The sequence below is a fragment of the Odocoileus virginianus genome, chromosome 3 (genome assembly GCF_023699985.2).
Source record: "Odocoileus virginianus isolate 20LAN1187 ecotype Illinois chromosome 3, Ovbor_1.2, whole genome shotgun sequence".
Taxonomy (NCBI): Eukaryota; Metazoa; Chordata; class Mammalia; order Artiodactyla; family Cervidae; genus Odocoileus; species Odocoileus virginianus.
This window is the reverse complement of record NC_069676.1, coordinates 7,806,054-7,832,154: the sequence shown is the minus strand read 5'-3', so window position 1 is coordinate 7,832,154 and position 26,101 is coordinate 7,806,054. Positions and strand designations below refer to the sequence as shown.

Below are 26,101 nucleotides of genomic sequence, written 5' to 3'. Positions count from 1 at the left end.
GTTGCCATTTCCTCCTCTAGGGGATCTTCCCAGGGATTGAACCCCCATCTCTTATGTCTTCTGCATTGGCTGGTGGGTTCTTTGCCACTAGTGCCACCTGGGGACTTTTAGTTCCTTATTAAATTGATCTGTGTTTAAGTTAACTCTTTTCCTTAACTCATGTTTATTATCAATATATTTTTATTACAAATGTTTTGAATTCTTTGGTATATTATTTATTTCTGTTTCACTTACATTTCTTTAATTTATACAGAGGCTTTCTCTTGCTCTTTCAAATGAGAAAGCTGCTGTTTAGTAGCTTCAGTCATGTATGACTCTGTGTGATCCTATGGACTGTAGCCTGCAAGGCTCCTCTTTCTATGGAATTCTCCAGGCAAGAGTACTGGAATGGGTTTCCATTCCCTTCTCCAGGGGATCTTCTTACCCAAGGATTGAACTCAGATTTCCTGCATTGCAGGCAGATTCTTTACCACTGACCCACCAGGGAAGCCCTCATGAGAATAGTTCCTACTCATTTTCATTTTACTTAATTTTCTCTCTGTCTGTAAGGAATTTCGGTGAAACAGTTACCTATTGTAATCTTAAAGGGTTTTTTTTTTAATTTAGCAGTGTCTCTATGTAGATTGCTTATGTCTAATACCTTTGGTGGGATGGTTGGATTTGACATGGATGACAGTCATATCTTTCCATAGGGGTTGCTGGCTGCTATAACCTTGGTAATGGGAGAGCTAGAGCCTGGTGTAGCATGTGATATGGGTCTTCCTCTCTGCTTAGTGGTCATCACCATCCTGTTGGTGTCATGTTGCTTCCAAGTTGCTGGAACAGAAGGCCTGTTGATCAGGCTAGAACTGGCTCTGTTCTCTTCAAGTGTATGTTTTCCTTCTTCACACACTGGAGCCTTTGTCTCAATAAAGGGGAGTGCTGAAACAATAAGGGTTTGTGTGCTTGTGGAGGTCCAATACTCTGCCTGTGTAGGCATCTTTGGATCCTCTCAGATGCAAGCCACAGTCACATCTTTTCCCCTGCTACAGCCACCCCAGATCTGTGCTAGGCTGTAGCATGGAGCAGTTGGGGCCAGAGCATTCATACAGCTTGGGTTGGGGAACACAGTGAAGCAGTCATGGGCATTCACACCAATATTATAAAATAACTTTAAATGGAGCATAATCCATAAGATTTTGAATCATTGTTTATATACCTGAAGCTAATATGATATTGTAAATCAACCATATTTCAATAAAAAATTTTAAACACGCAAATAAAAATACACTGAAATAATTTGTCACAGTAATTATCTGATTGGTAATGGTAGGATGAATGATTTTGTTTGTATTTTTTAATACTTTAAAAAATTCTATTAAAGCATGCTTACTTTTCGCAATCAGAATTAACAATATAGGGACTTCCCTGGTGATTCAGTGGCTGAGAATCAGCCTTCCAATACAGGGGACACAGATTCAGTCCCTGATCTGGAAACTAAGATCCCACACACCACAACTAGAGAGCTACACACCACAACTATTGAGTCCATGTGTTCTAGAGCCCACACTCTGCAACAAGGGAAATCTCTGCACATTGCAACTAGAGAAAAGCCTATGTGCCCCCAGGAAGACCCAGCACAGCCAAAAATGAAAACAAAAAGTAATTATTATATGCTATGAATTAAATAAAACTAACAAAACATAAGGCATCACAAAAAATGAGTTGAGAAACTTAAATTCAGTTTCTAAAAAAATTATTGAATATTTGTCTGTATTACATTTATTAATACATTCATGGCTACTGTAACAAATTACCACAATAGGGATTGAAATAAAAAATATTGTAAAATAAAATAAAATAAAATAAAATAAATACTGTGCTCTTGCAACTGGAGATCAGAAGGCAAATATCTCAGTGAGCTAAAGTCAACATGCCTGCATGTTCTCTGAGGAGAATCTGATCCATTTCCTTTTCTAGCCTCTAGTGGCCACAAGAATTTCTTGACTCATAGGCATTTCTCCAGCTTCAAAGACAGCAGCATAACATTTTCAAATCCTTCTCTGATTTCAACCTTTCTGTCTTCCTCTTCTACAGTCAGAGGTTCATTGTGTTTCCATTAGTCTCTTCCAGATAATCATAGTCAATCTTCTTAAAGTCACTGATTAGCAACCTCCTCCATCTGCTACCTTAATCCCCTCTTGCTACATAAAATAATATAATCAAAGGTTCTGGGGATCAGGATGTAATCATCATTTGGAGGCCGTTACTCTGATTATCAAAAGTAATTTTCATACACCTATCATTTGCTGTCACTTAAGGACCAAGCTGGTTTTAGAAAAGGCAGAGGAACCAGAGATCAAATTGCTGACATGCTCTGGATCATCAAAAAAGCAAGAGAGTTCCAGAAAAACATCTATTTCTGCTTGATTGACTATGCCGAAGCCTTTGACTGTGTGGATCACAATAAACTGTGGAAAATTCTGAAAGAGATGGGAATACCAGACCACCTGACCTGCCTCTCGAGAAATCTGTTTGCAGGTCAGGAAGCAACAGTTAAAACTGGACATGGAACAACAGACTAGTTCCAAATAGGAAAAGGAGTACATCAAGGCTGTATATTGTCACCCTGCTTATTTAACTTATATGCAGAGTACATCATGAGAAACGGTGGGAAGGATGAAGCACAAGCTGGAATCAAGATTGCTGGGAGAAATATCAGATAACCTCAGATATGCCAATTGACACCACCCTAATGGCAGAAAGTGAAGAAGAACCAAAGAGCCTCTTGATGAAAGTGAAAGGAGAGTGAAAAAGTTGGCTTAAAGCTCAACATTCAGAAAACTAAGATCATGGCATTCAGTCCCATCACTTCATGGCAAATAGATGGAGAAACAGTGGAAACAGTGGCAGACTTTATTTTCTTGGGCTCCAAAATCACTGAAGATGGTGATTGCAGCCATGAAATTAAAAGACACTTACTCCTTGGGAGGAAAGTTATGACCAACCTAGACAGCATATTGAAAAGCAGAGACATTACTTTGCCTACAAAGGTCCATCTAGTCAATGCTATCATTTTTTCAGTAGTCATGTATGGATGTGACAGTTGGACTGTGAAGAAAGCTGAGCTCTAAAGAACTGATGCTTTTGAACTGTGGTGTTGGAAAAGACTCTTAAGAATCCCTTGGATTGCAAGGAGATCCAAGTGGTCCATCCTAAAGGAAATCAGTCCTGAATATTTATTGGAAGGACTGATGTTGAAGTTGAAACTCCAATACTTTGGCCACCTGATGCAAAGAACTGACTCACTGGAAAAGACCCTGACGCTGGGAAGATTGAAGGCAGGAGGCAAAGGGGACAACAGAGGATGAGATGGTTGGATGGCATCACCGACTCAATGGACATGAGTTTGAGTAAGCTCTGGGAGTTGGTGATGGACAGGGAGGCCTGGTGTGCTGCAGTCCATGGGGTCGCAAAGAGTAGGATACTACTGATCAACTGAACTGACTGAAGGGCCATAAGGGGTTTCCCAGATGGTGCTAGCAGTAAAGAACCCACCTGCCAATGCATGAGATAAGAGATGTGGGTGTGATCCCTGAGTCACAAGGGTCCCTGGAGGAGGGCATGGCAATCAACTCCAGTATTCTTGCCAGGAGAATCTCATGGACAGAGGAGCCTGAGAGGCTTCAGTCCATGGGGTTGCAAAGAGTTGGACATGACTGAGCAAGTAACACTCACTTACTTACTTATTTACTTAAGGACCATAAGGGTTTTCCCAGGTGGCTCAGTGGTAAAGAATCCACCTGCAATGCAGGAGATAAGAGATGTGGGTGCCATTTCTGGGCCAGGAGGATGCCCTGGAGAAGGAAATGGCAATCAACTCCAGTATTCTTGCCAGGAGAACCCCATGGACAAAGGAGCCTGGCAGGTTACAGTCCATAGGGTCCCAAAAGAGTCAGACATGACTTAGCAACTTAACAACAACAAAGGACCTTAAATAAAAGAAACACAGAATGTATTACAGCCTCTTAATGATGAAAACCATTCTTTTGAAATTACACACAAGACAATTTTTGGTGCAAAAGAGCCTACAACTACCTAATCCAGACTCTAACACAGGACCACAGCCTTGTTAATCAAAGAATAATCCACAGACCAAGACTTGCATGCATTGTCAACCTTACCCAGAACCTTGTTGAAAATTCAGAACCTCAGGACAACCAGGACCTGTTGAATCAGGATCTGAGTTAGTACTAGAATCCTAGGGGATTCTTATGTACAATGTGTAGAAGTGATGGCCTAGAATAGCCTTTCTCATCTTTTCACTATTGGCCTTTGTGGCATGACAATTATTTGTATTTTGTGCTACCCTGTACATTGTAGATGTTTGGGTGAAAGTGAAAGTGTTAGTTACTGAGTCATGCCTGACTCTTTGCAGTCCCATGGGCTGTAACCCACCAGGCTCCTCTGTCCATGGGATTTCCAAGGCAAGAATACTGAACTAGGTTGCCATTTCCTTCTACAGGGAATCTTCTCAACCCAGGGATAGAACTTGCATCTCCTGCTTGGCAGGTGGATTTGTTACCACTAAGCCACCTGGGAAAGCCCCCTTCCCCACAATGGTGTTCTAGCAAGAGAACACAGTTTTCTCCCTTATTGAAGAAGAAATAGTAATTTTCTGGATATATCAGGTGCTGTATTCTCATAGCATGGCAGTTATGTTACAGCTTTTGAGATCCAAAGGATCTAGTCAAGACAAATTCCTCAGGCTTAGATTTGGAAGAAATATTGAGGGTTGTAAAATCTTTCAATGTTAGAACTCTGGGAGATAGGAGAGTTAGTGGAGTAGTAACAAGAATTGAAAGCTGAGTGCCGAAAAATTGATGCTTTTGAACTATGGTGTTGGAGAAGACTCTTGAGAGTCCCTTGGGCTGCAAGGAGATCCAACCAGTCCATCCTGAAGGAGATAGGTCCTGGGTGTTCATTGGAAGGACTGATGCTGAAGCTGAAACTCCAATAATTTGGCCACCTCATGCGAAGTGTTGACTCATTGGAAAAGACCCTGATGCTGGGAGGGATTGGGGGCAGGAGGAGAAGGGGACAACAGAGGATGAGATGTCTGGATGGCATCACTGACTCGATGGGCATGAGTTTGAGTAAACTCTGGGAGTTTGTGATGGACAGGGAGGCCTGGCGTGCTGCGATTCATGGGGTCGCAAAGAGTCGGACACAACTGAGTGACTGAACTGAACTGAACTGATCAAGAATTGAATACACCTGACGTCTAACCTGGTCTCCTGGGAACAGCAAATCAGCAGGAGGAAGAAAAATCCATTCTGTCCAAACAAGTTCCCCTGAGGAAATGAAGTAGTCAACATTGGAGCAATAATGGAAAATATGATAAAGAGGTATAATGAGCAGATACAGAACATATATAGAGCTATAAATATCTCCACTGCTGCAAGATCTAAGCATGTTGAACCTTGAGCTGCAGCAGGAATGTTTTTTGCATTTGGATTCCTAAGTCTGGCTCAGGGACCAATGTATCACTCCTTCCTTCTTTCTTGTTAGGAGACAGAGCTTCGGCTTCCATCATCAACCATCCAGGAAGGAATTTTGAACTCCCACACAGAGATCTTCCAACCTGCCTTTCCATCCCGGTGAGTCCAAGAGCCCCCTAGACACTGGAGGAGAAAGCTGTAGAGAATGAAACCCAAGATTTACCTGAGGTCACCTGAGAATACAAACAGCTGACCCAGAGCTGAGAAAACTCCATGTTTGTCTTCTTGTTTGACTTATTAATTTATAATCAATTTATTAAATATTTTTAAATGACAAATATCTGTTGGATTCAGAAATTCAAGGATTGCTATTGACAACTAAGTAATGGGAATGAAAATCTAGTTGGATGAGACTTAGGAGAAAATGGGGAGCCTAGTGCTATCATTAAAATTGGAAGATTTCCAAGAAGTTTAGTTGCAGTTTAGGGGAGTAGGAAAATAAACTATTTGGTCAAGAGAGGTTTGCAGTGAAGTGATTTTTTTTTTAATTCTTAAGATGGGGTGTATTTAAGCTTGCTCTGTATTCATTAGGAAGATCCAGATCAGTAGAAGTATCTAATACCTGAACTACACTTCTTGAGACACGTATATCACTGAATCTTCTTTCACACTGAGTATTCATTAGGGAAAAATGCATTTAACATACAAACAGGCATATGTTAAACAGTTTATCTTTGCAATTATTTCATTACCTGAGAGGCTGAATTTATTTGGGGTTTTTATTAGCCATTTGCTATCTCTATTGCAAATTGTATACACATGTTTTGCTTTACATACTGGTGTCTAAGGGTTTTTATTCTTTTTTGTTTTGCTATATCATTTTCTTTATAATTTATTTCATCTCCAGCTCAGAAAGGAAAAGCCAGGAATTGCACTACAGCATGCGGAGGACCAGTAGAATGAGATGTATTTTTAATACTTTGTTGATTCTTCTTGCTGAAAATAGGGAAATATGTAGCTTTTTTCTCCCTGTTTTTCCCCTTCCCTACACAAGTGTGTCAGCCACCATTTCCATGGCACTATTTCACCCAAACTGCTCTTAGCTGTAACTAATTCAACTAATCTGGATTCCCTATTCCAGTCTCTATATTCATGGCGAGGCGGAGTGGGGTCAGGGTGGGGGTTGGGGGATAGTTTGCATTCTTCTAAACAAAGAATTGCAATTTTTTAAAGAAGCTTCCTATTAATATTTGCTATTTAAATCTTGTATGTATGCAGTATATAATGTATTTGTTGGGTTGTGTGAGAGTTTAAAAACTGTGAGTGATCAAAATTATCAGCTGGTCACATTTTGTCCTCCCTCTCATTGTTTTTCACACACAGCAAGTTCTTCAACATCCCTAGAAATAAGAAACCATCTTTTATGTAAATTTCCATTTTATTTCACATTTTCACTTAGTACTACAATTGCTTTTTGTGACTAGATCAGTTTTTTAAATAACATTTTCTGCCCTCTTGTGGAGCACATGCTTCTGCACTCAAATATTCTTTTTCATAAGGATGGTTGAATCTATTTATGCTTTAAGAAAAAAAAAGTGAAAGTCACTCAGTCATTTTCGACTCTTTGTGACCCCATGGACTGTCTAGTCCATGGAATTCTCCAGGCCAGAATACTGGAGTGAGTAGTCGTTCCCTTCTCATGGGGATCTTCCCAAACCAGGGATTGAACCCAGGTCTCCCACATTGCAGGTGGATTCTTTACCAGTTGAGGTACCAGGGGAGCCCTGTTTATGTTTATATAAGTTGAAATTAAAATTTTACCTACTGCTTCCTGAACTATTTTTTAAATTATCTTCCCTATTCTTTTTTTTTAATGTTTTTACCTATCTCATTTATATTTAAACCTTGTATTAATGTAACTATTGTTATTTTACAGTTTTTCTTTCATATGTTCATCTTACTACTTCATTCGATTTTGCTGAGTAAAGTTGTGTTTATAGCCCTTGTTGCTCTTTTTATCTTACATACTCCATTTTCTAAAACCTTGTGTTTATATAAATGTACACCTTCATAAAATAGTGTGTTCAGTCTCTCAGTCATGTCCGACACTATGCAACCCCATGGACTGTAGCCCACAAGGTTCCTGTGTTCATGGAATTTCCCAGGCAAGAATACTCGATCAGGTTGCCATATCCTACTCCAGGGGATCTTCTTGACTGAGGGATCAAACCTGCATCTCCTGCATGGCAGGCGGATTCTTTATCACTGTGCCACCTGGTAAGCCCATTAACAGTGAATAAAACATGAAGTCCCTGTTCATTTAGATCTAACATTTTAGTGGAGAAAGATTACAGTAAAATAAATTCATATGTGACCAAATGTCCTCAGATATAAATTAAATGAACAAAAGGGTAGGTCTTTGTGGTATGTAGGACTTTATAGAGCATATTTGGGGGAGGTCTTTGCACGTGGGAAGAGAATCTGAAACAGGGGTAGTGTGGACCCACTGGATTTGTCAAAAGAAGATCAAAACTGAAAGGCCAAGAATAACAAAGAAAGATGCCACATAAGAAAAGTGAGAAAAGGACCAGTCTTACTCACTCATAAAAATTGAGTCAGTGGTCTGATGTGGATACAGTAATTAAGAAAGTGGAGGGGAAAAGTGCAGTCAGTGTGTGGTCCCTTGAGTCTGAACACACTGTTGCCTGTTCTCTCTGCATCTTGCCTCTTCTGTTGAACTCTTTATTCACATTCCTCTTCCCTCAGCAGAAACTGATCTTCTTCAAAAACGATTCTTCCATTTAATGCAATGGATAAAACACATTTCAGATTGTGTCCCAGAGCACAACATGCTTTTCACATGTGATCCAACATATGTACACAGGCAAGCAAGAAATTCACATTCATGCACATTGCATGCACATGCAAACACACACATACAGACATGTCTGAACAAAGAGAACAACAACAACAACAAAACCCTTACTGTGTATGATGCACTCTGATATTTTCTTTTGTGTTTTATTTTATTCTCTTCTATCTATCTTATTCTATTCTATTCTTATTCTATTCTATCTTATTCTTACAAACCACATAGTTGAGAAACAGGTCATGTTACTTTTCATCTCCTGGCAGTCACCTCTTCCACATGGAACCAGGGAATGCTACAAGAATTTCAGAATTTCTTCTGGGAATTTCAAAAGAACCAGAATGGCAGTCTCTCTTATTTTGGACATTTCCTCTCCATGTATCTAATCACTGTGTTTGGAAACCTGCTCATCATCCTGGCTGTCAGCTCAGACTCCCACCTCCACACCCCCATGTATTTCCTCCTCTCCAACCTGTCCTTTGTAGACATCTATTTCACCTCCACCACCATCCTTAAGATGCTGTAGAACATCCAGAACCAGAGCAAAGTTATGGCCTATGAAGGCTGCATCACCCAGATGTGTTTTTTTCATGCTCTTTTCAGGGTTGGACATCTTTCTCCTGACAGTGATGGCCTATGACTGCTTTATGGCCATCTGCCACCCTCTGAACAACACAATCATCATGAGCCCTCAGCTCTATGGATTTCTGGTCCTGGTGTCCTGGATGATGAGTGTCCTGAATTCCTTGCTACTAACCTTACTGATGTTGTGGCTGTCCTTCTGTAGAATCCTGGAGATCCCCCATTTTTTCTGTGAACTCAATCAGGTGATCTGACTTGCCTGTTCTGATGTGTATCTCAATGACATAGTGATGTGTTTTGCAGCTGCCATTCTGGATGGTGTTTCCCTCACTGATATCCTGTAGTCTTACTCTAAGATAGTCCCTGCCATACATGGAATCTCATCTGCTCAGGAGAAGTATAAAGCCTTTTCCACCTGTACATCTCACCTCTCAGTGGTCCTTATTTTACTGTATAGCCTTAGGAGCGTACCTTAGCTCTGCTGCTACACACAGCTCACACTCAAGTACAGCTGCCTCAGTATTGTACACTGTGGTCACATCCATGCTGAATCCCTTCATCTACAGTCTGAGGAACAAAGATATAAATAGGTCTCTGAAAAGAAGCATTGGGATGGCTGCTTTTATAAAAGGGGCAATTGTCCTTGGGCTGAAGAAATGCCTATGACTGTAGGGTTCAAAGCCTTGGAGCCAAATTCTTTGGTCAAATTGTTGAAGAGTAGGACTTACTCCTTCTATTTATTTTCTAGGATTTCCATTTATCTGCATTCAACTCTTCCACACAATTAAAGTGAGCTCATCCACCCTTCCCTGGTGGCTTAGAAGGCAAAGAATCCGCTTACAATGCAGGAGACCCAGGTTTGATCCCTGGGTCAGGAAGATCCCCTGGAGAAGGGAATGGCAACCCACTTCAGTATTCTTGCCTGGAGAATCCCATGGACAGAGAAGCCTGGTGGGCTACAATCCATGGGGTCACAAAGTTGGACACAACTGAGGGACTGAACAAAGGGGAAAGAAGTTCGCAAGTTCTCTTTATCCAGGGGGTAGATCTAAAAGAGACTTCATGGTTGGGGGCAGGGGGTGTCACTGGATACAAGTCTAGTAGCTGTGTTATATAGCTGCTGGCAATATACTTATTTGCCATAATTGTCTTCGAAGTGGATGCCTCAGAAATCAAAAACTAAGTTTCTAGCACTCACATTACAAACATGTTGTGTTTTATAATTGCTCTCCTGGTTTTATTCAATTATTCACCTTGGTGTCCAAATGCTTATCACAGTCACTGGCCAAAAATTGATTATCAAATATGTGTCTTGCACTTGAAATCTACATGGAAAGACAAATTGGAATAAGTTGAACTGATATGATCTTAGCATCAAGATGACCCATGAGGAAGCAAAATGTCAAGTCACACATTTGGTGACTATACACGATGTTTCTTTTTCACACTGTACATCTATTTATTAAAGCATATAAGATCTCTCCCCAAGTGAGGGGTTTTATTCATTGAGGTGAAGGGTTGGTTACTGTATTTTACATGTTGTCACTTTATTATTGTCCTATTTGTGCTTGAAAACTTCTAATACTACCTACTAACAGACTCTTTCTGTTGTTTTATGAAATATCTCCTCTTTCTTGAGGTGTCATAAGTACACAAAGATGGTGAGTGAGCAACATCAATTCATCCATTTCCCATGTCCTCCATACTCAGGAGTCTCTTCCTTCCTCATAATCAGAGGATGATCCACAAGAGAGGTTGACATCCTGCCCAGTCATATGATTCAGGTTCGCCAGTTTTTCTGTACCAGCAGGCATGTCCATCCACCTCTCCTACTTTCCTAGAAGGTACTCACTTGTTACTATAGTTACCTGAAATAAGCTTAGGTAATGGAATGACCATGGATGTTCTCCTCAAATATAAGAACATATGCCAAAAATAAAAATGCTGTAGATTATTATAATTGCTCTCATTTCTGTTCATTTAGATTATTGTATCAGTTAGCTATTGCTGCATAACAAGCCATTCTATGTCAGTTTGGTTACCATAGTATCCTTACTATCCAATGAAGTTTTATGCTGTGGAGTAGTACTGATTTCTTTGTGTAGTTCATGAGTGTGTAGTCAGCTGTCAGTCTCTATACTGTGTCTTTAAGGCTCACCCATGACGTTAGTAAGGTGGTAGTGCTTTTCTGTCTTGAGTCAATTTATCTTCAGTTTACTATAGTTCCATGAAGATTAGTCATATATTTACAAAAAAGAATGAGTTTACCATGCTAATTTAGTTCCACTGTCCCTACCTCCATAAATAATACTTGGCTTTCTTCCCTGTTAGATGACATATCTCCTACCTTTGCTAAATGAGAACCAGCTACCTATGCTTACATCCTACCCTTAGCAAAATTTAATTAAATAATCAGAGTATAACTGTACACAAAAAAAAACTGCATATTTAGAGTGTACAATTTGATAAATTAAAAGAGTTATACAAAAATTAAAGAGCATATTGAATATTTCCACTTCTGTATGATTTGATGGTTTGCATATCTTTAAATGCTTTGCTACATAATTATGAGAAATTTCAGTTCCTTGAGTCTCAGTTTGCATATTTCTGAAGGTATTGTGGGGATACTAAACAAAACTTCACGTGGATGCTCTGAGGAATAAATGAAACGTGTAGAAGTTCATTTTTCAGGCCATAGAAAACACTGAAGGATAAATGTTGTATCTGATTATCTGTGTGCTTGTATACATTTTTCTTCAAATAAACACAATCATACACACACACGTACACACCTGGACACAATTGTGAATTCCTCTATGTTAAAAGGAAACCTGAGATAAATAGAAATGAAAACAATGAACATTTTGGGAGCTCACTGGTGATCAGGTGGTTAAGAATCTGCCTTCCAATGCAGGGGACATGGGTTCAATCCCTAGTCAGGGAAGTAAGATCCCACATACCACGGGACAACTAAACCCATGCACCACAACTAGAGCCCACGTGCTGCAATTAGAGAAATCTACAAGCAACAACTACTGAGACTGCTTGCTCTCGAGTTCATGCACAGCAACTAGAGAAGTTTGCACACCACAACAAAGAGGCTGTACACTGTACAGACCCAAAAAAAGATTAAACATTTGAATTATCATGAAGCAGAAGAATGTAGAAATATAGACACAAAATTTTAAAGTCCAATAGGTAACCTCAACTTGCATAATGGATTCCTTTTCTACAATAATATCATAAGACATCCTGGTCAGGCAACATTTACAATTATGTAATGAGGAGTTCACTGTATCAGCTAATGAGGTGGAAAAATCTTCAAATTGATTTAATTTTTTTTTTCTATGTACATTTTTCCACATAAAATGCCTTTACCCAAGGCCAGCTAATGAATAAATTGAGAAGTTTAAAATCAATTCTTGCAAACAAATTTTATTGAATAAATGTCTATATTAGATTCACACTGCTGTTGTAAAATACTGCCAAGTAAGTTGCTTAAAATAAACAAATATATGCTTTTATAGTTTGGGTGTCAAAAGCTTAAAATGAGTCTTATTGAGCTAATATCAAATGTTGGGGTGGCAGGTCAAGATGGCAACATAGAAAGATCCTAAACTCGCCACAACCCATGGACATGCCAAATCTACAGCTACATGTGGATTAATTTCCTCTGAAAACCCGCTGAATATCTGTGCTGCTGTGCTATGCTTAGTCACTCAGTTGTGCCCAACTCTTTGTGACCCCATAGACTGTAGCCTGCCAGGCATCTCTGTCCACGTGAGTTCTCCAGGCAAGAATACTAGAGTGGGTTGCATGCCCTCCTCCAGGAGATCTTCTCAACACAGGGATTGAACTGAGGTCTCCCGCATTGCAGGCAGATTCTTTACCATCTGAGCAACCAGGGAAGCCCTTGAATACTGGACTGGGTAGCCTATCCCTTTCCTAGGGGATCTTCCTGACCCTGGAATCAAACTGATGTCTCCTGCATTGCAGGCATTATCTTTACCAGCTGAGCTATCAGGGAAGCCCCAGCTGAATATCTGCTCCACAGCAAAGGATAATAGGACCACATCAAAATGGCAAGAGAGACAGAGAAGTGGTCTCTTCAAAAACCCCACCCCCAGCATAGTAACCCACAAATGCACAGGATTTCACATTTACAGGGATCCTTTCCAGGTGGTTCAGATGGTAAAGAATCTGCCTGCAATGCAGGAGACCCAGGTTTGATCCCTGGACTGGGAAGATCCCCTGGAGAAAGAAATGGCAACCCACTCCAGCATTCTTGCCTGGGAAATCCCATGGACAGGGGAGCCTGGCAGACTACAGTCCATGGGGTTATGAAGAATCGGACACAACTGAACAACTTCACTTTTTCCTAAAAGACTATAGGTTTGTGCCTTACATTTTATGTGTCAACCCTGGGAACCCACACCAGAAAAACAAGTCACCAAAATATATGAAAATAGGGCTTATTTCCAGAAGACCCCAAAGTCAGTGTTGAAAGGAAAACTTGGGATAAAGTGGTAGAAGGTTGGAACTCTAGAAGGCAGAAGACTTTATGGAGAAGGATTAGCATAAACAGGATTCACCTGACTTAACTTGGTCTCTTGGGAACAGAAAATCATTATGAGAAACTTATCTCTAGACCAGTGCACTGGGTGAAATCACATGCTTAAGGATGGAGTAACAAGAGGGAAATGTCCCTAATGACCAAATCTAGGCATCCATAAATATCTCCCATGCTGCAGTCCTTCCACTTCTGCCACCCCGGAGTAGAGGAGACATGCTCATTGCTTTCAGAGTCCTGCATCTGTAAAGAGACTTCAGTTCCTCATGCTGTCTTGTCTGAGAACATAGCTTCAGACTCCATCATAAACCATCCTTAAGGAATTCATACTTCCACACAAGACTTCCTTTCAAAGAACCTAACTAGGTGGGTCTAGGGACTCACAGATACTTCAGGTAAGATTCAGAGAGAATGGAAGATAAAAATTTTACCTGAGGTCACAAGAGATCTCAGGAGACTAGTTCAGAGTGAAGACTTGGACATGTTTGTTTGTTGGTTGACTAATTTATTTATAAGTATTTTATTAGTGGCTTTTCAGGTGACACAGTGGTAAAGAATTTGCCTGCCAGACTTTAATTATATTTCACTTAATTTTGTTCTGATACTGCCATATTTAACCTAGTTTTGTTTCCACCTCATTTTCAATTTTTTCCATGTATGTGCACACATTTATGAAAACAAAATGTGAACCAAGCAGAGGAGATTCTTGCTCATTTGGATATTATAATAGAGAAAACAGAACACAATAAAATAAATGCATGAATAACATAACATCCTCAGGGATAATTCATCTGAAGAATGGAGACAGATAGTTGCGGCAAATGCAGTATATTACAGAGCATGAGCTGGGGAGAACTTTTCATGAGGTATAAGGAACAGAACCTGGACTAGTGTCAAAAAGGACCCCTACTGAATATGTCTGAAAGAAAAAAAGAGAGAGATAAAAATTTACAGCCCAAGAGTAACAAAGAAGAATTCCACAGGGAAAAATAAAAGAAAAGCCAACCTCATTCACTGTTGGACCATATGAAAACCAGTGTGGTAAATAAACAGGAGTAGGTACAGAATTAAAAATTAGATCAGGGACCTGACACTGATAACATGATGAAGCAAGTGGAGCAATAAAGGTCCAGTGGTCTGTGCTCCCTTGAACCCAAGGGACTTCAGCACCCAGACAGCTGCCTCTTCTCTCTGAAACCTGGCTCCTCTGTTGGGCTCTTTATTCATATTTATTTTCCCTTATTAGCAGGAACCGCCCTTTTAAAAGTTGTCTTGCCTTTACTGCAGTGGATTCCAGACATTTTGACTAAGTCCCAGAGTAAGATATGCCTTTTACATCACGATCCTGGGTTGATTGCAAAGACTGAGATGTGACTCCACAACTGCACATGCGCAGTAGCTTGTCTGTATAGACAAACATAGACAAACACACATATACACACACAGACAGGTACCTACCCATGCATATGACTGAGCAAAGAGGGTCACAAACACTTCCGTGTGCATCCTTACTAGTCATGATAACACTCTGATACTTTTGGTGTGCTTCATATCTTATATTCTATTTAATTTTTGCAAACCATAGTTCAGACCCCCAATGGGACTGAATCTGAGAACATGAAAGCATTCCTCTTGCTTGTTCTCCATACCTATTTTAGTATTTCCCTGCATCTTTTCTGTCTCTTATTGTCTTTTATTAGCAGCAATTTTTGTGAGGCCATATTCTTTCAAGTCCATGCAGTATATATTGAATTAGTTACAGTTCCCCACTAAATCTGGTCGGAGTAGGGTAGGGAAAAGGTGGTGAATGTGTGTAACATTGCTGCATGTGTCAAGGGTCTCACAGTCTAGCAGGGGAAAAAAAGACATGGGATTAAATAAAAGTTATGGAGAGAAGAATAGCCCCACCACAGTGCTGTGTGTGCATGTGCACATGTGTGTGTGCGTGTGTGTTTGCACATGTGTGTGCTTGTGTGCATGTGTGTGTATGTGTGCACATGTGTATGTGCTGTAGGCTGTGAGAGTCCTCGAAGGAAGAGTACATGCACTGGTGTACAGCAAAATGTTCCCCTGAAAATAGAGATGACAGAATGTCAACCAAACATGAAGACAAAAAGTGGATTGATTTCTGTGCTCAGGATTCCTTGGAAATAAAATGAATAAGGTGCAAAGAACAACTTGTGAATTGGGCACTCCCTGTACCTTAAGGTTGAGGAGCAGCAGGAAGGTCACTTCATTGCTTAACATCCTCTGGCCCCCTATCTCACCACCCTCCTTCTTGTATCTTCCCCTTGGAAACTGGCTTCTTTGGAGCCTGAATACCTGAAACAAGTTTCTTCTTCAGGGCCTTTGCACCGGCCATTCCTTCTACCAGGCAGGCCTCTCTTCCTTGAGATCTCTGTTCAAATGTTACCTACTTTGCCTGCCTACCTGAACACCCAGCAAAGAATAATACCCCAGCCTCTCTCCGTTATGCCCCCTTTTTCTTCATTTTACCTGTCACCATTTAACATGTTATATGATTTTATATTTGCTAACATTATTCTCCATCATCCAATTAGAGGAACTTTTGTCTCTCAGCACACACTACCTCTTGCCTTGAAGATGGTAAGTATGCAATTTATGAGCCCCAAAGGATTGACAGAAATCTCATTAAAAGTATGCAACTCCTGACCTCTTGGGGAAATGGCTGCAAAAGAACAGGAATTTGTAATCAGAGATGGAACAGGGAATGCCCTGGGGGAAAGATTTCACACCAAAATTATAGGTATTGATTTCATGACTGCAAAATATAAATTGTATCATTTGACTATGCCAGTAATGCCCATTTTTGTGAAAAGTGGTCATATCTTTTGGGGGGATTTAATTCCAGGTTATTCCCTCTACCACATGGAAACAGAGAATGATACACATATTTCAGAATTTCTTCTTCTCGGAATTTCAAATGAACCAGAACTGCAGCCCCTCATATTTGGACTTTTCCTCACCATGTACCTGATCACTGTATTTGGAAACCTGCTCATCTTCCTGGCTGTCAGCTCAGACTCCCACCTCCACACCCCCATGTACTTCTTCCTCTCCAACCTGTCTTTTGTAGACATCTGTTTCATCTCTACCACCATCCCAAAGATGCTATGGAACATCCAGACACAGAGCCAAGTTATCACCTATGAAGGCTGCATCAACCAGATTTACTTTTTACTACTCTTTGCAGGGTTGGATGACTTCCTCCTGACTGTGATGGCCTATGACCGGTTTGTGGCCATCTGTCACCCCCTGCACTACACGGTCATCATGAACCCCAGGCTTTGTGGACTGCTGGTTCTGGTGTCATGGATGATGAGTGCCCTGAATTCCTTGGTACAAATCTTAATGATGTTACGGCTGTCCTTCTGTAGAGTCCTGGAGATCCCCAACTTTTTCTGTGAACTCAATCAGGTGGTCCGAAGTGCCTGTTCTGACACCTTTCTTAACGACATGATGGTGTATGTTGCAGCTGGGCTGCTGAGTGGCGGTCCTTTCGTTGGAATACTTTACTCCTACTCTAAGATAGTTTCCTCCATACGAGGAATCTCATCAGCTCAGGGGAAGTACAGAGCATTTTCCACGTGTGCATCTCACCTCTCGGTTGTCTCCTTATTTTACTGTACAATCCTAGGAGTGTACCTTAACCCTGCTGATGCCCACAACTCACACTCAAGTGCAACAGCCTCAGTGATGTACACTGTGGTCACCCCGATGCTGAACCCCTTCATCTACAGTCTACGGAATAAAGACATAAAGGAGGCTCTGAAAAGATTCACTGAGCAATAAAAGGACAAACTCTTCTGGGGCAAATAAGTGGATCCAGAAATTGCCATTCTTCCATAAGACTGTGAATATATAATTTGTCTTTTCTATTACCTCATTAATTTTACGTTTTTGACTTCAATTTTTGTTTATATGTAAATAACACAGTTTATCAAGCTTTCCCATTTATTTCATTTTCCTGCTTTCACATATTTTCTTCCAAACTTATATGAGAAATATTTGCAAATTCCCTTTTATTTCTTGAGCCTGTGTGAATTTCTTAAGAATAGTATCTTTCCAAGTGACATATATCATTTCAACTTTTTTCTTTTATTTTACTAAAAGAATAGTTAGAAGTTGTATTACTCATGTTGAATAAGCTCTACTTGGCACCTTCACTATGTAATTTAAGTAACTCACTTTATCAGGCCTTGTCTTCTATCTCATACAGAATAATGACTGAGAACCGCTGACCTAGAGCAAGAGAACTAGGAATATCTCATGTTCTAATCACCACACACACCTTACTCACTTCATAGCTTTGTGGGTTTTTTAAATTTAATTTATTTTAATTAGAGGCTAATTACTTTACAATATTGTAGTGGCTCTTGCCATACACTGACATGAATCAACCATGAGTGTTCATGTGTTCCCCATCCTAACTCTCCCTCCCACCTCCCTCCCATCCCATCCCTCAGGGTCATCCCAGAGCACCAGCTCCAAGCACCCTGCCTCATGCATCAAACCTGGACTGGTGATCTGTTTCACATATGATAATATGTATGTTTCAACATTATTCTCTCAGATCATCCCACCCTCACCTTCTCCCACAGAGTCCAATAGACTGTTCTATACATCTGTGTCTCTTTTGCTGTCTCGCATTTAGGATTATTGCTATCATCTTCCTAAATTCCATATATATGCATTAGTATACTGTATTGGTGTTTTTCTTTCTGACTTACTTTACTCTATATAATAGGCTCCAGTTTCATCCACCTCATTAGAACTGATTCAAATGTATTCTTTTTAATAACTGAGTAATATTCTATTGTGTATATGTACCACAGCTTTCTTATCCACTCATCTGCTGATGGGCATCTAGGTTGCTTCCATGTCCTGGCTATTATAAACAGTGCTGCAATGAATACTGGGGTACACATGCCTCTTTGAATTCTGATTTCCTCCGTGTGTGTGCCAAGCAATGGGATTGCTGGGTCATATGGCAGTTCTGTTTCCATTTTTTTAAGGAACCTCCACACTGTTCTCCATAGTGGCTGTACTAATTTTCATTCCCACCAACAGTGTAAGAGGGTTCCCTTTTCTCCACACCCTCTCCAGCATTTATTGTTTGTAGACTTTTGGATAACAGTCATTCTGACCGGCATGAGATGGTAACTCATTGTGGTTTTGATTTGCCTTTCCCTGATAATGAGTTTAATCACCTCACCCTTCTGAACCACAATTTTGCAAATTTAGAATAAGGCTCATAATTGTACATCCTCATAAGATGTTCTGTTGCAAAGTAACAAATGAGACAACAGATATAAGATGCTAAGCTCAGTCCATGGTACATTAAAAGATCCATGTGGATCTCTTATCATTAACAAGTTTTTTATGATTAAAGGACTGAACACTAGCTTTTCACTTGTGTTAAAACAGAAAACACCTAATTGATGTGTCAAAATCATTTTGAAGTCAGGGATTATTTTACCTATGGTTTCATAGCAAAGGAACACAGCTCTATTCCTTATTTAAGAGGAAATAATAATTTTCTGGAGATATCAGGAGCTGCATTCCCATCACAAGATAGTGATTTTGAAACCCAAGAGACCTAGTCCAGACAGGTTCCTCAGACTTAGATTTGGAGGACACTTTGACTCAGGGTTGCAAACAGTGTCAGTGTTAGATCTCTGAGATATAGAAGGATTCATGGAGTAGTAATAAGAATTGGATACACTTGGCTTCTAACCTGGTCTCCTGGGAATGACCAATCGGCTGAAAAAATTCCATTCTGTCCAGACAAGTTCCCCTGAGGAAATGATGTGTTTGAGGATTGAAGTAATAGTGGAAAATGTGCTGAACACATATAATGAGCAGATACAGCAAATACACAGAACTATAAATATCTCCGCTGCTGCAGGGTCTGAGCAGCTCCACCTTGAGCTGAACGGGGATGGTTCTGCATTTGGATTCTTAAGCCTGGTTCAGAGACCCATGCTTCACTCTTTCCTTCTTTCTCGTCTGGATTCAGAGCTTCAGTTTTCACCATCAACCCTTCAGGAGGAATTCGGACTTCCACACAGAGACCTTCCTCTCAGACTTCCTATCTGGGTGAGTCTGAAAGCCCAGCAGAAGAAAGTCAGAGAGGATGAAACCCAAGAACATTTACTTGAGGTCACCTGAAAGCCCAAACTGCTGGTCAAGAGCCAAGGTTGTCTTAATAATTTATAATAACTTTATTTAATATGTAAAAAAGAGAAGTGTCTATTGCATTCAGCAATTCAAGAATTGTTGATAATTGTATGATGGGGATGAAAACCTAGTTAGGGGAGACTCAAGAAGAAATGCAGGTATAGTGGTGTCAGTAAAATGTGAACATTTCCAAGGAGATTTGCAGGTTAAGAGAGTAGGAAAATATACTATTTGGTCAAGAGTGGTTTGCAGTGAAGACATTTTCTGTATTTATTTTTTATTTTTGAGGTGGGGTATATTTGAGCATGTTCTATATTCACAAGGAAGATCCAGATCAATGGAATAGCTACTACTTGGAAGCTTACAGTTCTTAAGACACACATTTCATAGAATATTTTCTCACATTGAGCATTCACTTGAAAAAATTGAATTTAGTATACAGAGTCACATTATGCTAAAAGGCTTAATTTTGCATTAGGTTCATTACCTGGGAGGCTGACTATATTTGGGGGTTGATTAATCATTTGCTTCTCTATTACATATTATCTATGCACATTGTTTCATATACTGGCATTTGAGTGTTATTGTTTTTTTCTTTTTTTTTTTGCTCTATTATTTCCTCTAATTCTATTCATACCTCTGTGAAGGCACCAGAGTGTATAAAGCAGGTGAGGTCTCTGATGATTTGGATCTAACATTTTAATGGAGGAATATTTCAGAATAAAATAAACACATGTATTGCAAAGTGTCATCAGGTACAAATCAGGTGAAGGAAGGGATAGGTTCTGTGGCATTTATAGGACTTTGTAGAGTATATTATGAGTTTATCACCGGTGGGACAAGTCTCAGAAACAGAAGTAGAGTGTGACCAAAGGGTTTGCAACAACAGCAACAACAAAAATCAAAGCCCGGGAATAACAAAGAAAAGTGCCACTTAAGAAAAATGATAGGGGGCTTACCTACTGGATCAGTGGTGAAGAATCCGCCCACCAATGTAGGAGATGTGGTCCAATCCCTGATCCAGGAAGATCCCACATGCTGTGGAGCAACTAAGCCTGTGTACCACAACTACTGAGCCTGTGATCTAGAGCCCCGGAGATGCAACTCCTCAAGCCCACACACCCTAGAGCCTGGACTCTGCCATGAGAAGTCACAGCAATGAGAAAGCCACACCACAACTAGAGAGTAACCCCTGCTCATTGCATCTAGAGAAAAGTCCGCACAGCAATGTAGACCCAGCACAACCAAAGTTAAATAAATAAAATCTGTTTTTAAAAGAAAGAAAAGTGATAGAAGGGAAAGTCTCTTTCACTACTGGACCATATGAAAGTAAGTGTAGACAAATACACAGGAATAAATATGCAATAAAGAATTGACCAAGGGCCTCATGTCGACACTGTAGTGAGGCACTGGAAGAATATAAAATCAGTGTGTGGTCCCTTGAGTCTGAGGTCTCTTCAGCCCCCACACTACTGTCTGGTCCTTCTGCAACCTGGCTCTTGCCTTGGCCTCTATTTATACTGCTTCTCCCTCGGCAGGGACTGCTCTCTTATAAATGTCTTCTTGCATTTATTGCAGTGGATAAGAAACTTTTTTGACTCTGTCCCAGCTAAGACATGCCTTTTACATGGAATCCAACACACATGTATGCATGGGTATGGGCATACACAAACACAGGCATCTGAACAAAGAATCAGAAAAATCTTACTATATGGGATGCACTCTGACATTTTAATTTTGCATTTTATTTTTTCTATGCTGTTTTATTCTTACAGACTACATAGTCTGAACCTCTAATAGGTGTGAATCTCAGAATATGGGAAACGTTCCTCCAGCATGTCTTTGAAAGCTATGTTAGTGTTTCCCTGGTCCTTTTTGTTCTCTCATTGTTAGCGATTTCTATGAGAACATGTTTTTTTCATTCCTTCATGCAGTATGTATTTATTCAGGTACTGCTCACAACTAAACTAAATCTAAGGGGTTGAAGAGTATGTGTGATATTGGCATATGCCTCAAAGCACTTATAGTCTTGCAGAGAATAAAAGATGCTGAATTAATTAAAACTTCACAATGATAACCCTATATCTAAATGACTGTAAATGAAATTCTCCGTTTTCTGTATGAATGTTTAAAAAAGGGGAGGATTCATGAAAGAAATGATCTAGGCAATCTGAAAAAGAAGATGATGTCTTAGAGATAGGGAGGGGTAAAACTTCTAAATAGAGTGGTTGGTTCTCTAAGGAGGTACATATAAGCTCTGAGTCTTGAGCCTGTGATGAGCCTGCATCAAGTGAAGCTGTGACTCAAGTTTAATATTCATGAGATTGACGTGCGTGAGGGCAGCACAAGGGTGAAGTGGTGGTTCATTCACAGAGGGTCAAGGCTAGGATTTGAAGCTGTGGAATTTGTGGCTCGTTTCACAGTGGGGAGTCACTGGGAGAGAAGGAAGTCAGAGAGTTGGTTGTTTTGAAACATGGCTGTTCCCTCTGACCAGCACACACTTCTACCCAGAGAGACTCATGTCTCCTTCTTTCTCTTTCTTGAGGTCTCTGATCTGAACACCCAGCAAAAAAAAAATAATACCCTCATCAACTCTCTCCTTTATGTCTGATCTATTTTCCTTCACAGCACTTGTCAACATATGATCATTTGTATGAGTTTTAAAATTTTTTCCTTATATGTTTTCTCCACCATTGAACTATAGGACTTATTGTCTCTCAGCACCCTCTCCTCTTTCTCCAGAACTTGGTAGGTCTTAAATTTGTATCCCCTCAAATGCATGACAAAATCCCTCATTACAAATGTAGAACACCTGACCACTGGGGGGAAATGCTGACTGTAAGATAAGCTTTCCTGTTCGGAGATGGCACAGGAGATTGGCTTGAAGGGGAAATTTCTGTACAAAGTCATGAATATTTTTTGAATGCAAAATATAAATGTTAGAGTTCACCTATGTTTGCAATGCCAATTTTTGAAAAATTAGTCATGCTATTTTTTGTTTCCAGGTAGTCATTTGCATCTCATGGAACCCGGGAATGAGACACCGATTTCAGAATTTATTCTCCTGGGATTATCAAATGAACCAGAACTGCAGCCCCTCATATTTGGACTTTTCCTCTCCATGTACCTGATCACTGTGTTTGGAAACCTGCTCATCATCCTGGCTGTCAGCTCACACTCCCACCTCCACACCCCCATGTACTTCTTCCTCTCCAACCTGTCCTTCATAGACATCTGCTTTATCTCCACCACCATCCCAAAGATGTTGAAGAATATAAGGACACAGAACAAAGTAATAACCTATGAAGGTTGCATCATCCAGATGCATTTTTTCATACTTTTTGCAACATTGGACGTGTTCCTCTTGACCGTGATGGCCTATGACCGCTTCGTGGCCATCTGCCACCCACTCCAGTACACAGTCATCATGAAACCCCGGGTCTGTGGACTGCTGGTTCTGCTGTCCTGGATCATGAGTGCTCTGAACTCCTTGATACAAAGCATAATGGTGTTGCGGCTACCCTTCTGTACAGACTTGGAAATCCCCCACTTTTTCTGTGAAGTTAATCAAGTGGTTCAACTTGCTTGTTCTGACACTTTTCTTAATGACATGCTGATGTATTTTGCAACTGGGGTGTATGGTGGCATTACCCTCGCTGGAATTCTTTACTCATATTCTAAGATAGTTTCCTCTATACTAGGAATTTCATCAGCTCGGGGGAAGTATAAAGCATTTTCCACCTGTGCCTCTCACCTCTCAGTTGTCTCCTTATTCTATTGTACAGTCCTGGGAGTGTATCTTAGCTCTGCTGCTACTCACAGCTCCCAATCAAGTGCTGTTGCCTCGGTGATGTACACTGTGGTCACACCCATGCTGAACCCCTTCATCTACAGTCTGAGAAACAAAGACATAAAGAGGGCTCTGAAAAGGATCACTGGGACGGCAGCTATATAAGGACCACTTTTCCTGGGGCTAAAGAAATGCCTGTGATTTTAGGGCTCAAAACCTCAGAACCCAATTCCTTGATCAGGTTGCTAAAGTAGAACTTGATCCTTCTATTTATTTCCCAAAATTTCCATTTTTTTTAAAATTCAAGGCCTCTACATTTTATTATCAAATGAAATTATATACTGGGAAATTGTACCAATTTCTGTTGTGTTCTCCATGAATGTGTAGTCTGTAAATCTCTCTATTATGTTTCTAAGTGACGTTGAGTAAGGTTGCCAAGTTCTTCTGTCTTGAATTGGTTTATGGTTATTTCTGTGTCTATGCTGATCTTCTATTTACAGGAAAAAAATGAGTTTATCATGTGAATTACTTATATTTAATTTCAGCATTTCTATATCCATAAATGACATTTGACTTCCTTCCCAGTTAGAAGACAACTCTCACCCATGTTAAGTGAGAATCACCTGCCTAGGCTCTAGATTCAACTGTTAGCTATGCACCATCGGATTCTTTTCCATTTAATTAAGTTATTGGAATATAATTACACAAATAAACTGTATATTTAAAGTGTACAGTTTGGGGGTCTTCCCTGATGGTCCAGTGATTAAAAATCTGCCTTCCAGTGCAAGGGATGCAAGTTCAATCCTTGGTCCAGGAACTAAGATCCCACATGCCACAGGGCAACTAGGCCCATGCATCTCAAGTAGAGAGCCCACATGCCACAACTAGAGAAAAGCCTGTACACCATATGAGGAACCTGTGCAGCCTAAATAAGTAAACAGATAAAAAGTGTGTGATGTAATGATATAAACAAGCTATCCAAAACTGAGAACATATAGCCTATTTCTCTTTGTGTTTAATTTGACAGTGCACATAGCTTTACCTGCTTTATTATGTAATTGTGAGAAAATTTAAGCTCCCTGAGCCTGTTTCCTTCTTTATGAAGGTGGTGTGAAATACTAAACAAAGCTTCATATGTATGCTCTGAGAAACAAATGAAATGTGTGGAAATTTCTTTTTTCCAAAGAAAACAGCTAAGAGCTAAAGTTTATTTCTGTGTGTATACATTTTTTTTTCTGTCAAATAAACACTATAGTACACATGTGTGCATGCACACAGACATCTTTTACGTGGAAAGAAAACTTGAGAGAAACTGGGAGAGAGTGGAAATGAAAATAATGAACATTTGAATTAATATAAAATAAAAATATAAAAATACAGACACAAAAATTTAAAGTGCAAATGAATGACCTCAATTTGATGTGAATTACTTTTCCTATCTCAATGTCACAAAAGAATCACAGGCAGACAGTTGACATCTATATTTATAAAATAAAAAATTTATTGTATCAGTTAATGAGGCAGAATATCTTCAAATTGATTTAGTATTTTTTTACTTAATACGGGCTTTTATTTACTTAATATGGGTTTTTGACATAACATGCCCTTACTCAAGGTAAGCTAATAAATGGAGAAGATTAAATTTTGCTCTTGCAAACAAATTTTATTGCATAAGTGTCTATATTAGATTTCTAGTTCAATTGCAAAATACTCCCACACTAGTTGCTTAAATAAACAAATTCATTCTCTTGGATGTCAGAAGTTTAAAATGAGTCTTGTTGGGCTAATATAAAATATATGGGTGACAGTTCAAGATGGCAGCATAGAAAAAGTAGGAAGGGCTCAAATAAATCAGAAATGAAAGAGGAAAAATTACAATTAATATCACAGAAATGCAAAGGACCACAAGAGACTACTATGAATATTTATACCAACAAATTGGACAACCTAGAAGAAATAGAAACATTCCTACAAAACAAACATTTTCCCAAGAGGGAATCATGAAGAAACAGAAAATCTGAATACACCAGTTACTAGTAAGGATATTGAATCAGTAACCAAAAATCTCACAACAAACAAAAGTCCAGGACCAGAGGCTTCACTGATAAATTCTAATAAACATTAAAGATTTAGTACCTATCTTCCAAAAACTTTCAAAAAATCAAAGAGGAAAAATGCTTCCAAACTCACTTTACAAGGCCAGCATTACCTTGATTCAAAACCAGACAAGGGCAATAAAAGAATAAAGAATTATAGACCAATATCCTTGATGAACACACATGCAAAAATCCTCAAAAAATATTAGCAAATAAATTCAAAAGTATATCTAATAGACCATATATCACAATCAAGTGGGATTCACTTCAAGGATGCAAGAATGGTTAAACATCCTCAAAACAGTCAAATGATACATCAGATTAACTAAAGGAAGGATAAACAGCATATAATAATTTCAGTGTGTTGTGCTAAGTCACATCAGTTGTGTCCATCTCTTTGTGACCCCATGGACTGTAGCCTGCCAGGTTCCTTTGTCCACGGGACTTTCCAGGCAAGAACACTGTAGTGGGTTGTAATTTCCTCTTTCAGGGATCTTCCCAACCCAGGGGCTG

At 39.7% G+C, this 26,101-nt stretch overlaps 2 protein-coding genes across 5 annotated transcripts in view; both read left to right on the top strand.

Moving 5' to 3' along the window:
• Positions 1-24,169, top strand: part of LOC110121563 (olfactory receptor 7A17-like) — a 42,159-nt gene extending 17,990 nt beyond the window's left edge. For 3 of the 4 annotated variants that reach the window (XM_070462795.1, XM_070462801.1, XM_070462804.1), the window contains exons 3-4: positions 5,551-5,639; positions 22,708-24,169. In XM_070462795.1, coding sequence (XP_070318896.1) covers positions 22,725-23,657 — 933 coding nt within the window. In that variant the 5' untranslated portion in view covers positions 5,551-5,639; positions 22,708-22,724 and the 3' untranslated portion in view covers positions 23,658-24,169. The remainder of the gene's footprint in view (positions 1-5,550; positions 5,640-22,707) is intronic. The other variant, XM_070462808.1, reaches the window with a different exon arrangement.
• LOC110121562 (olfactory receptor 7A17-like) lies at positions 16,388-17,332 on the top strand. The gene has a single exon (XM_020868769.2). It carries the CDS (start codon positions 16,391-16,393, stop codon positions 17,312-17,314), a length of 924 nt encoding a protein of 307 aa, XP_020724428.2. The 5' UTR covers positions 16,388-16,390; the 3' UTR covers positions 17,315-17,332.
• Positions 24,170-26,101: the final 1,932 nt, after the last annotated feature.